This window comes from Podarcis tiliguerta (genome assembly GCF_965153285.1).
Source record: "Podarcis tiliguerta genome assembly, chromosome: 1".
Taxonomy (NCBI): Eukaryota; Metazoa; Chordata; class Lepidosauria; order Squamata; family Lacertidae; genus Podarcis; species Podarcis tiliguerta.
Genome location: NC_139534.1, coordinates 85,219,753 through 85,232,381, shown reverse-complemented (window position 1 = coordinate 85,232,381; position 12,629 = coordinate 85,219,753). Strand labels below are relative to the sequence as shown.

General features: G+C 44.3%; 1 protein-coding gene across 1 annotated transcript in view; it reads right to left on the bottom strand.

The window, feature by feature from the left end:
* Positions 1-12,629, bottom strand: part of CREB3L1 (cAMP responsive element binding protein 3 like 1) — a 79,250-nt gene that overhangs the window by 28,871 nt on the left and 37,750 nt on the right. The window contains exon 2 of the mRNA XM_083456001.1: positions 6,702-6,930. Coding sequence (XP_083312127.1) covers positions 6,702-6,930 — 229 coding nt within the window. The remainder of the gene's footprint in view (positions 1-6,701; positions 6,931-12,629) is intronic.

The following is a 12,629-nucleotide window of genomic DNA, read 5'->3' as shown; positions in this document are numbered from 1 at the left end:
CATACGCTTCAGGTTACAGACGCTTCAGGTTACAGACTCCCCTAACCCAGAAATAGTACCTCAGGTTAAGAACTTTGCTTCAGGATGAGAACAGAAATTGTGCTGCGACGGCACGGCGGCAGCGGGAGGCCCCATTAGCTAAAGTGGTGCTTCAGGTTAAGAACAGTTTCAGGTTAGGAACGGACCTCCGGAACGAATTAAGTTCTTAACCCGAGGTACCACTGTACTCAGTTTGCATACCAAATACCAGCTGGGGTGGAAACAGTGTGTGGAGAGGAGCCAAAAAAAAAGTCTCTCAGCAGGGGCAAAGCAATGGCCCAACTCCCAACCCTGGAGCCTAATGTATTTGTATGTAAAGATATGCAGGAAGTACAGTCAAATCCTGTACTTCTTACCTATTGATGATCCTGGGGATTGAATCAAGAACCTTTTGAACTGAGCCTTGGACTACCCTCATGGGCTATCTGGGGCAGGTTGCCATGAATGAGACCATTTTAGAATCATAGAATTGTAGAGTTGGAAGAGACCACAACAGTCACCTTGTCCTATCCCAGGGGTCAGCAACCTTTTTCAACCGTGGGCCAGTCCACCGTCCCTCAGACCATGTGGTGGGCTGGACTATATTATTTTTTTTTGGGGGGGGGAATGAACAAATTCCTATGCCCCACAAATAACCCAGAGATGCATTTTAAATAAAAGCACACATTCTACTCATGTAAAAACACACTGATTCCTGGACCGTCTGTGGGCCGGATTGAGAAGGCGATTGGGCCACATCCGGCCCGTGGGCCTTAGGTTGCCTACACCTGTCCTATCTGCTGCAATGCAGGAATCTTCTGCCCAACGTGGGGCTCGAACATATAACCCTAATATTAAGAGTCATGCTTTACCAACTGAGCTATCCCAGGAGAAGGATAGCATTATATGCTTATTGCTCAAAAAAAGCTCTCCAGGCATAGAAGGAAATAAGGGTGTGCATGCAAAATAAAAAGGTGTTACGATCTATCCGAACAGGCCAGGCCCAGTATAAATATTGCCTGTAACAGTGTGTGTGTGTGGGGGGGGGCTATATTGAAAATGAGAAAATGAGCACAAATTGTCACTTACATACTGCTTCCCTTCCCTTCCTCACTTACTTTTCCACATAGTAAAGGTAAAGGGACCCCTGACCATTAGGTCCAGTCGTGACCGACTCTGGGGTTGCGGCGCTCATAAATGTTGTTAAGTGGAGTTGGACTGTTGCAGTTACTCTGTAATAAGTACTGCCAGGTCCATTGTGAAATTAAATTTACTTATTGCTAGTTTGGTGTGTGTGTGTGTGTGTTTGTTTGTTTGTTTTAAAGCAGACCATGTTATGGTTAGTTTACTTCTTTAACAAAAAAACCCCAAAACCTTGCTTCAGAAAGCAGTACAGCCAGACAGTACTTTGAGTACAACTCAGTTGAATACCGCCTATTAAGAGAAAATAGATATTTAAATAGTCTTTGCATGCGGGCGGGGGGGAGATTAATGCACAAACAGGGCAGACTTATGAATAAGCACATGCAAAACTGACATGGACCAGAAGTAGACTAATTGGTCCATCCCCAGATGGCTGCGCCCTGCTGTGCTCGGAGCGCCAAGAGCAATGCTTGAGCAATCTCCCCTGGACACTCCACATATAGTCAGATACTTGGAATGTGTGTGTGATAAACACTAGGGACTCGTAATCTAAAGATATTTGGGAGGCGGGAACCCATTGATTCTCCAGAGTTGTGCAAGGGTACTGGAGATGAGCAGTCAGTGAAAGCTATTAACTGTACTGTCTTCTTTTCTCATCTTGCCTTCTGTGCTTGCTGCAGCATGCAAAGGAACTTATAGCGCTCCATACTACAGAACTGTTCCACTGTTCCTCAGTGCCATAGTCTCCCACCTTTGCTATGAAGAAATGTACTTCAGAATGAAGAACTGTAGCAGAACCCAGAAGCAGCTAGCGTACCCAACCACCCCGGTCCCTAACATTTGGCAGAACAAGACTGCTGCCTCAGGCAGCTGATTCTGGGTGTCATGTAAGGGCAGCCAGTTATTAGTTATTTAATTGCATCTGCACTGTTAGGGAGACACACTTGTCGGATGTTCTGTCTCAGCTGCCAAAATAAATTGGGTACTACACACCTTGATTTGAGAGGGGGAACATTTGCTGTTCCTCCTCAGGCAGCAAAATCCCTTGGGTTAGCCTTGTGCACAGGCTTCCGCTAAGACACAAGATTATTAGCCATCCTGTTTTACCGATGGTCTCGATCTTGAGTAGGAGAGGTTTGTTCTGAGCAGAAGCCCTTAGAGGAAGCTCACAACCTGAATACATGCGGCATTATGTATGAAAATATTGCAATTACCAAAATGTACATCTCGTGGATGGGGTAGGTCCTAGGAGTGTACCAATGGAGAGTACCTTATTTTTTGCTCTATAAGACTCACTTTTTCCCTCCTAAAAAGTAAGGGAAAATGTGTGTGCGTCTTATGGAGCGAATGCAGGCTGCGCAGTTATCCCAGAAGCCAGAACAGTGAGAGGGGTCGCTGCTTTCACTGCGCAACGATCCCTCTTGCTGTTCTGGCTTCTAAGATTCAGAATATTTTTTTTCTTGTTTTCCTCCTCCAAAAATTAGGTGCGTCTTATGGTCTGGTGCATCTTATAGAGCAAAAAATACGGTACCTTATCTTCCCAAGCATGCTGGCATACACTCCCTCACAGACAGTGAAAAGTGGTACAAACCGCAGACAAGGTTTGGCATGTGGCAAGCTCTTTCTCTAGATCAGCCCTGCTCATTCCATTTTAAAAGGTTGGTATACAAATTTAATAAATAATAAAAACAAAAATAAAAGAAGGATCTACCAAAAAGAAGGGAGGAAAGGGAAATTTCTCTGCCTCCTCTCTTCTTAATGTTTGGTATCACTCAGCATGGATAATCCCTGACCACAGCAGGGAAACCTATTCCCTGCTTTTGCTGAAAGGAAGGCTTTTCTTCTCTTGTGTATACTGAATCTGTGCCATTCTCTCTTCAGGCCAGCTGCTGTCCTTCAACTGCTGGGACACCCACATGGTCCCACAAATTACAGGATCTTCTGCTGGGGTTGATCTAAAAATATCCTGCCATCATGAATTATCCTAAAATGAATTGTTTTAAAAATAGGCTCTGAAATGACTGTTCCTCTCCGTCTCCTACCGAGAGATCTGCGGGTAAGTAAAAAAGCCACTTAGTCTTCCACACGCGCCAGTAAGCACTGGCTGCAGGCAGCGGCTCCCACTGTGTCTACTACGCCCAAGCCAAAAGTGCCAGGAGAGGCACAGAGGTCTGTGAATCCACACCCAACAACCTAAGAGTCCCTTTTCTCTGCTGCTGCCAAGAGCCTGTCAGAGGGGGAGGGGAATAGTGCAAGTTGACATGTTTTATTAGGCCTCCTTCTTGGAACGGGGATGCATGAGTTTTACAGAACTTTTCCCAGGCAGGTTGCAGCAGCCCAGGCCTTGACACAAGAGGAGGAGCTTAGAGTTAGGCCAGTGGTAGAACATAAACTCCCAGGCTCAATCCATTGGATTCCCAGGTAGTCTGAGACCCTGGGGAGCCTCTACCAGTCAGTGTCAACAGAACTAGACTGGGCAATGTTTTGCCTCAGGAAGCTTCCTAGCCTCCTAGAAGTACTCGGCGATTTGATGTCAGAGGCTGTGTGAATATTGAGATGCCCCACAAGTGAAGAAGGGGATGTCTACCACTGAGCTGTGGTCCTTTGCCATTGAACATCTGAAAGGAAACCCACATATATAACTGTACACAATGTGTGCACACTTGTATGTGAGGGACTCCATTTGCTGTTCAATAATGGCCTAGGCCAGGTGTACATGAAGGAGCATCTCCACACCCGTCGTTCAGCCCAGACACTGAGATCCTCCTCCGAGGGTCTTCTGGCGGTTCCCTCACTGTGAGAAGTGAGGTTACAGGGAACCAGGCAGAGGGCCTTCTCGGTGGTGGCGCCTGCCCTGTAGAACGCCCTCCCATCAGATGTCAAGGAAATAAACAACTATCTGACTTTTAGAAGACATTCTGGCCCATTTGGGGTGCTCCATCACATTTAGACTTAATTAAATTTCAAACTAAACATTCTAATAAAGATCCTAACAAAACTTGCTGGAGTCCATTCATTTCCCCTCAGTATGGTTGTTCATTCTTTGCCCAGACATAGGCATATGGCTCTTAAAAGTTTCACTGCCAAACAAATCCTAAACACCACTGTTATTTTTTTCTGCATTGCCTCTATTGTATAACCACATTGATGATTTATTTAAGTCTGATGGATGGAAAAACAGATAAAGTGAACCAAGACCACAGCATATATCCCCAAAGGTGCTTACTAGTTCTATACGGCTCAAAGCAGCAAGAACTGCTTTGAAATATGGGAACACATTGTAATGTTCAGTGAATAGTAAGCTAGCGGGAGGTCGTTTTTTTGGACCAGATCCAGTATGGAAACAACTAACTCTCACACTAAATGACGATAAAGCAGTACGTTTTCTCTCTCCCTCTCTTAAAATAGTGGGTTAGTGACTCTTACTGAGTCATGAAGCCAAGATCCCTGTTTAGTCTGTTGTTGCAAGCCCTGATTAAGAAGCAAAGGTCATTGTTAAGTCTGGTATATATTTTCATATAACAGAGCTCAGTTCTTATTTGAAATGGTCAATTTCTGTTTCTTCCATTACTGCTGCTCTGAGCAAAGGACACTTGGTAAGCAAGGAAAGCTGAAATCGGCTTTCTTTAGTTTGCTGCAAACCGCAGCATAATCTTATGCATGTTTACTCAGGTGTAAGTCCCACTGTGTTCGGTTAGGATGCTCCCTAGTAGGGATGCACAAAACTGTCAAGTTTGCTTCCTCACTGTTTCTAACTTTTCCAATCTTAAGTTTAGCTCCTCATATTTCCGCATCAGTTCACAAAACATTTCTTTTTAAAGGCCTTTTGAAAATTTGTTAGCAGTTAATGTGTCTTTCCCCTAATATATACATTTCTGCAAGCATTTCCCCCCAATATAATGCATTTTGCATGTTCTTTTCACTGGTATTTATTTTTGGATTTTATTTTATTTATTGCATAAGATTTATATACCACATGATTGTAGAAAAAAATCTCATAGTGGTTTACAAAGAAGAGAAAAACAATAAAATTATCACTAAAAATGTAGTCCTAATTTAAAACATACAGAAGGTTAAAACCACAATAAAATAGACTAAAACAAATTAAAACTCCTACAAACTTTCTAAACGTCTGGGTAGGCTTGTCTAAATAAGAATACAGTGAAGGTGTGAAGGCGTCTGCCTGATTTCAATAGGCAGGGAATTCCAAAGTTTCAGTGCTGCCACACTAAATGATAAAGTTCTTACAGATGTGGTGCCAGTATTATGTGGCACTTGTAAAAGTGGCTGAGTTGGCACATAAATATGTTATTCACGCTTTCCCATAGTATATGCATTTTATGCACATTATTTGGGTGGAGAATTGCAATATGTATGAATTTCAAAGGATAGTTGTTTGCCAGTTCATACCGTTTCAGGAAATGCAGATTAGGCAGGATCACATAGTGTGGTTATTACTGCAGCCTTATTTCCTTACCTAGTTTTCCTTTCCTGGGCTACCTGGTTTTAGCATGCTCATTCAACTTCTCCAAACTTCCTCTTATCAAAAGGAAGCAGGATTCTTGAAAAACATGTCTCCAAAAAGAAGGGAGGGAGAAGAGGCCTGCACACCTTTCTATTTTAGCCTAATGTGGTATTAGCACTGGCGGAGGAAGAGGAGTGCGGGGCAGCGCGATCCCGGTGGGGTACCATCAAGGCTGCCCCCCCCCCCGCGCTGGGCACCACGCCCCCGCAGGCAGTGTGCCACGCCCCTGCAGGTGGCACGCCATGCCCCCAGGACGCATGCCAGTCCCACCCCGCCTGCTCTCCTCCTCCCGCTGTCAGAGCATGAAGCTCCGCCACTGGGTATTTGTATGTATCATGGACAATTAAGTGAGCAACACCAGTTCTATTATTATTAGGTGGATTCAAATCAATTAAAAGTAGATCAAATTGGCTACATTCAAACATATTTCACATAAGCATCCATCTAGACCAGCGGTTCTCAATCTGTGGGTCCCCAGATGTTGTTGGACTACAACTCCCATCATCCCTGAGGTTTGACTTGCTAGCTAGGTGTGATGGGAGTTGTAGTTCAACAACATCTGTACAGGTTGAGAAAGGCTGATCTAGACATACTGAGGGCTTATACGGAATTAAAGATTTCTGTACTGTAGCTGCAATGTGAAATGATGGTGGTCTACTATTATCATTAGTATCCTTTGTTTATGATGATGATGTGTTTTTTCCCTCTTCTCTTTCTTCAATTTTATTTTAACTTTTACTCATTCCTCCCCCCCCCCCTTTCATTTAAAAATAAGAGATCAATTTTTAGAAAGTGGATCTGATTCATTGCCTGGAATTAAACTTTCTTCCTGAAAGTAAAGCTATGGGCCATCTCTTTTAGGTAGCCTGATCAGCTGTTTTCAAGGGCAATGGTTCATTTGAAAGAGAACACACCCACCTAACAGAACCAACTCTTCTGCTAACAACACGGTAGGCTTTTAAGAAGTTTAGGTACGCGTTTCTCGAACCAGCATGCAAGGACCTCGCGCGCTCACCATTGGCATTGTCTTCTGTCTTGACAGGCATGAGGGGGCTCTGGGGAGCTGAGTCTCCGCTCAGGGAGTAGCTGTGCTCTGCTTGGATGCCAGGAGTAGGAGGGTCCAGATCCATGTCCAGCAAAGGGTTCTTTTCCACCAGCATGGGGTCATCAAAGAAGCTGTTGAAGAGTTCGTTGGAAAAGTCCTCCATGTTCTCAGAGAAATGGTCGAAGTTCTCAGAGAAATGCTGAGAAAAGGGCAAAAAGAAGAGCATTAAGCATCACCTCCGTGAGGGACTAGAGGGCCTTCTACCGAAATGTATCTCAAGCCAGATGTATCAGGAGCCAAATTATCTGGAAGAAAAGCAGCTATATTCCTCCTTTTATTCTTATTCTTTTATTCTTACCGTTTTCATAGCTACAGAAAGCTGTACCTCCCTGCCTGCCATTTATACCTTAATTTAACTAACCCTATTTAATGGACCCATTTCTCCTCATAACAAACCATCTGTACATCTTTTTCAACAACAAGCTTCATGCTATCAATTACTGTGGATATCAGAATTATTGGTTTGTCACCATTGGCATACACCATTTCAAATTGACAATGAGAGTGGATGGATCTACACACAGGAGGAAAATGCTATAAATAAGTCAGAAATTAAATTGTTATAATTTAAAAATCGCAAATAATTTCCCTCCCTCTCCAGCACCATCTGGTGTTGCATGTTTATAACGCATTCAAAACGCTAATTTTTGACTAACGTAGCTGAGTCCAGTGACAGTGGCCAGCAGTTTTCTGTTTGCCCCACCACTTTCCCCAGGAAAACACACTCTTTAGCACTGAACCAGAACAAACATCCATCTGTGGAAAATGCAATTGACATTTGCTCTGATTCAGCATTAAAGATTGGGTTTTCTTGGGGAAAAGTGGTGGGATAAGCAGAAGCCTGGGTGAGCCCTATGGCAACAAATTTTAGCATAATTTCCCAAATAAGTGGAGGATGAAGCAGCTAATATGAATAGTGGTGCTACTGGATTATTATGAAGTCTGGCCCTTAAAAAAGTATTTCTTTCTTAGGCATACTGTATAAGGCATTTCCACTTAGCAAAGGAATAACCAAATAGCTAGGGGAAACTCTAATGTTTCTTGCAGCAAACACAGATACACATATCTCTTTAAAGACATTGATATGTCCATCTGGAAACCCTGATTGGGAAAGGGTTCCAACATGTGTGTACATGGATGTTAAAAGACGTGCATGTATATGTGTATATAATGCCCACATGTTATATGCTTGCTGCAAGAAACACTGGTGTAACACCATTTTTTCCTTCAACACTTTTGGCTGCATACACCCACCCAAAAGAATCCCAGGAACTGTAGTTTACCCCTCACACAACTACAAACCCCAGCACCCAAAAACTACAGTTCCCAAGTTTCTTTGGGCAGGGAAATGTGCTTTATATGTACGGCATGTACACAGCCAGTGGAACACTTCTTACGAAAAGCTGTTAATGGTTTTATGAAGTCCCACCAGATCATACGTTCCAGCTCTTAACAGATTTCTCACCTGTTTCTACCACAGCTTTCACTGTGACCCCTTGCTGGCCCCACCAGCTCCTCAGGGACCAGAAATGCAGTACTGCAGCTAACTCATATTACCCTATGCGGATTGCGCCCTGCAGTCTTCCTACCTGGCTAGGACCAGTTGGGATTCCTTTCTATCTCCATGTTGTAAGCACCATACAGCTCATATGCTTTTCATGGTGACAAACATTTGAGAGGCTTGCTATGCTGCAGTTTTGCCACAGGTGTCCAAAATATATCCATCTGTCTAACTAAAGGTGAAAAACTACCCAGAAAGCCCCATGCAAAATTAAAGAGAAGCATCTCCAGATCCTGTACTCTGCAGATACTGTCCCTGAGATAACAAGCCCTCCCATATGTTCCTCAAACAGCATTACACACCCATGTCCCTCTGGAGTTTACAAGGCCAGATGTTTCTGTCTATCTTTATAAGAAGGAACTTAAGCTAAACAAAAGGAAAGGGTTGTGACATTTTAATATCCTTTAGGATTCCGGCCATTTTTTGCGAGTCCTAGGAAAATAGAATAAAGTCACACGATGCCTGTGAATATCTGGCTTGCTCAGAAAGTTTAACGATGACTTAGTAACATTAACATGACCTGGTAACATTAATATGAGTATAGCACTACCATCCAATAAATCCAGATTTTATAGTTTTAAAAAAAATACCCCAGATCTTTCCGCATGGCACACCATTGTTTGCTGGCAGGGGACAAAAGGATTCATCAAACAGTAAGCAAGAAGTTACCCTCTTAAGAACCTAGAAAAAGGGAAAGGATTGCAGGGATGCTTTACATGTTACATTTCCCCTACACAAAAAAGTCTCCATATCCATGTGGGTGCATGGCATACTGCAGAAAGGTTACTGTGACTCCCCCCCCCCCCCCCCGTTAATGCTGCTGTTGCATTCAGATGGATCAAAAACTCACCTGTCCACATTCCTGCTGCTGGGAGAAAGGTACAGTCCCCTTTGTGTTAAGACACTTGCCAGACCCAGCCACTAGGAGGCAGTCTGGGGCAGGGGGCAATTTAACTAGACAGGTTGTTACTGTGACCTGAGATGTGTTTTGTGGAGTGTTTTTAGATGGAAATCTAATTACTCCTTACAATGTATCCAGTGTGCTGTTTTTTGAAGACATATGATGTTCACCACAACATGATGTTCACCACAATGTATTGATCCTGTCATCTCTTGACAAATACTACTATTTGATATGTAATGCATGGATTGATTAAATTATTGATCATCTTGATTACATATACAGTAGATGGAATGTAAGCATAATTACACATATGTGAGTAAGAGAGAGAGAGAGAGCAGTCCTACTCTGATTGAATATTATATAAAATACTTTTCTTCTTGGTTTGCAGTTCTGATGCACAGCATCCATTTATTACTGAAAGATAGCATTTCAAGGTGGGAAGTAAGTACCGTACTTTATATGGTATTCTACACAAAACATCATAAAGGAAAGATGTGCTCTGTAGTGTGTGGTGCATGGTCTTAAAATTCCACTCTGAGGCACACTGCTTGCTTTTTATTATCCAGACTGGAGAGGAGGGTGGGTCATTGTCTGGCCTCCTCTCCCGTGAGGAAATCCCTTGAGCAGGACCTGCCAGCTCAAAAAAAACTGAGGGAGGAGTTGAGCTGGGCACCCCGGATACTACAATGTAAGTTCCTGTTTCAATAGCAAGGTGTGTGTTTGTTTTGCTCTGGCATAATATCATTATGTAAATAGACGCAAGGCAATGAAAAGGCTGCATAGAGGCTGGTTAAAGGAACAGATATCAGGTAACTTTTAAAACAATCAGTTCTCAGCCATGTACTGAAAAGAGCAGAGAGTTCTGGAGTGTAGCTGGAAGTGGAATATAGTCAGGTAGATATTCAGCTATTCAGGCAGGAAAGAAGTTGCCATTGGGAATTCTATGTGCACACAACTCCAACCCAGCCATTAGCACTGGTGACATTTTTCAAAATGCATACAAAAGGTCTATACATGACAATCACAGCATAAAGGTAAAGGTAAAGGTACCCCTGCCCTACGGGCCAGTCTTGACAGACTCTAGGGTTGTGCGCCCATCTCACTCAAGAGGCCTGGGGCCAGCGCTGTACAGAGACACTTCCGGGTCACGTGGCCAGCGTGACAAGCTGCATCTGGCGAGCCAGCGCAGCACACGGAACGCCGTTTACCTTCCCGCTGGTAAGCGGCCCCTATTTATCTACTTGCACCCGGGAGTGCTTTCGAACTGCTAGGTTGGCAGGTGCTGGGACCGAGCAACGGGAGTGCACCCCGCCGCGGGGATTCGAACCGCCGACCTTTCGATCGGCAAGCCCTAGGTGCTGAGGCTTTTACCCACAGCGCCACCCGCGTCCCCACAGCATATGGGGTGGCTAATATAAATATCAAAAGAAATTACTAGGTGAAAACAATATTTTAAGATCTTGAAAGCAGGCCTGGATCAAGATATGGAAGTCTGCATGGGACAGAAGAGGAGAAAGACTTTCTGCCCTTGTGAGTCCTCCCTGCAGGTTCAGCCTAGATTGATCAACTCCTTCCTGGGGTGGGGGTTGGCTTGCCCTGGCAAGTGTCCAATGGAATAACAAGTCCAGGGGTGGCTGAAGCGATGTGAGCCATTTAGCTTCCCAGCACCAGGAGAGGAGGAGATGGAGCCTTCACCCAGGCCATTGCACAACATGGAGCCTTGTGGGACAGAAGGGATTGGCCCAGCTGGCTAAAATGGAGATAACTGTGCCAGGAGTGCACCAAGGATGCTGCAGAGGTGAGCCAGAGGAGGGAAAGGAGAAGCACCAGGGTTTAAATGACTTGAAGGACCTTCCCTCTCTAGGATTCTTTCCCCCATTGGCATATTATCCTGATCCTTTTGCAAGTGCAAATGCTTCCTCATCAGTGCTTGCCCCTTTTATCTCTGGACAAGTACTCATTTACCAGATTAGCACTAACCATGGTGTGCCTCAGAATGGGTTTTTCAGAGGTAAGTGCTTTCTGCACTTAAGGTAGTTTATGCACTGGGATAAGGGATAATTATGGTCATTACCAAAGACTGTATGAGGCACAGACACCCTTAAAGAAGAAAGCACTTCCAGATCACTCCAGATTTGGAAAATGCTATTTAATTTCAAGGCAAGGCAACAGATTCAGGGGTGAATCATAGTTCATATATTCAGCAGGGTGAATCAAAGGTTGAAGAGAATTGAAAGATGGTCAGCACCGCCCCCTGACAAGATCAGAGACTCTTGACTTGCCCTTCTGCTAAGGCCCATGTTTGGTGGCTGGAGTTTGCACTTCCATACAAAAACACTGTGACCTGTCCACGACCCCTTTTTAAAGCCATCCAAGCTGGTGGCCATCTCCACATCTTGTGCCACTGATTTCCATAAATTAATTATGTGTTGTATGAAGAAGTACTCTTTGTCTGTTCTGAATTTCACTCTATACCATCAAGTTCTCGTATGAGGAGGAGGCAAAAAGCGCCTCTCCCTCTTCACACCATACAAAATGTTAAAAACCTCCCCCATGTCTTCCCCAAAACCCTGGCAGGCAGCAATGGGCATGGATGGAGCAAAAAGCAGCACCAATGCCACATCTGGAATTCTGCCACTTGCACCAGCCAGTGAAGGAGATGAAAGGGCAGGAAAACCATGAATTTCTGTTGCACTAGTTCCAGCCAGCAGCAGCAGCAGAGACCTTGATTAGGTCTGTTGCAGCTAGCTAGACTGGCTTAGGATCCTGTGCGCTCTAAAATATTGAATCCCCAAACCAGGATGCTTATCTTCCCATCCATGCTCCTACATGAGTTACGTGACCAGTGCAAGCTCATAGAACACAAAGGCCTGCCTTTTGGGGTACCATGTAAGACTGCAGCCCCTAAAAGAACACTTTCTTCAGGGTGAGATCTCAGTGCAAAATTGCAAGAGATCATGGCGCCCAAAATGGCCACCGTGCTCTTGCAGGAAAAGAATGGGACATCCTGTTTTTTCCTGCACTTGTGGGGCATGGGATTCAGCAGACTCTTGGCCAGGTGAGCCTTGTCCCACCCTCTCCTCCCCGCCTCCCAAAACCTCAATTTTGAGGGTATGCACCAACTACCTCCCATAGGGAAGCCACCAGTGGTATCTTCTGTCTGTGTGTAGATTAGGTAGTACAGTGCCAGATCATCGATCTAGCAAAGCCCAACACATGTATCATCCCGACAGAAACCTCTGCCATCACAGCATTGCTCTTAGTTGTGGTATTTTCCTAAACTAAAAAGCCCCAAATAATTTAGACTTCCCTTTTAGGGAAGGTGTTCAGCAGTGCTTCCTACTACCGGTATATATTTCAGTTCCTACAAGAA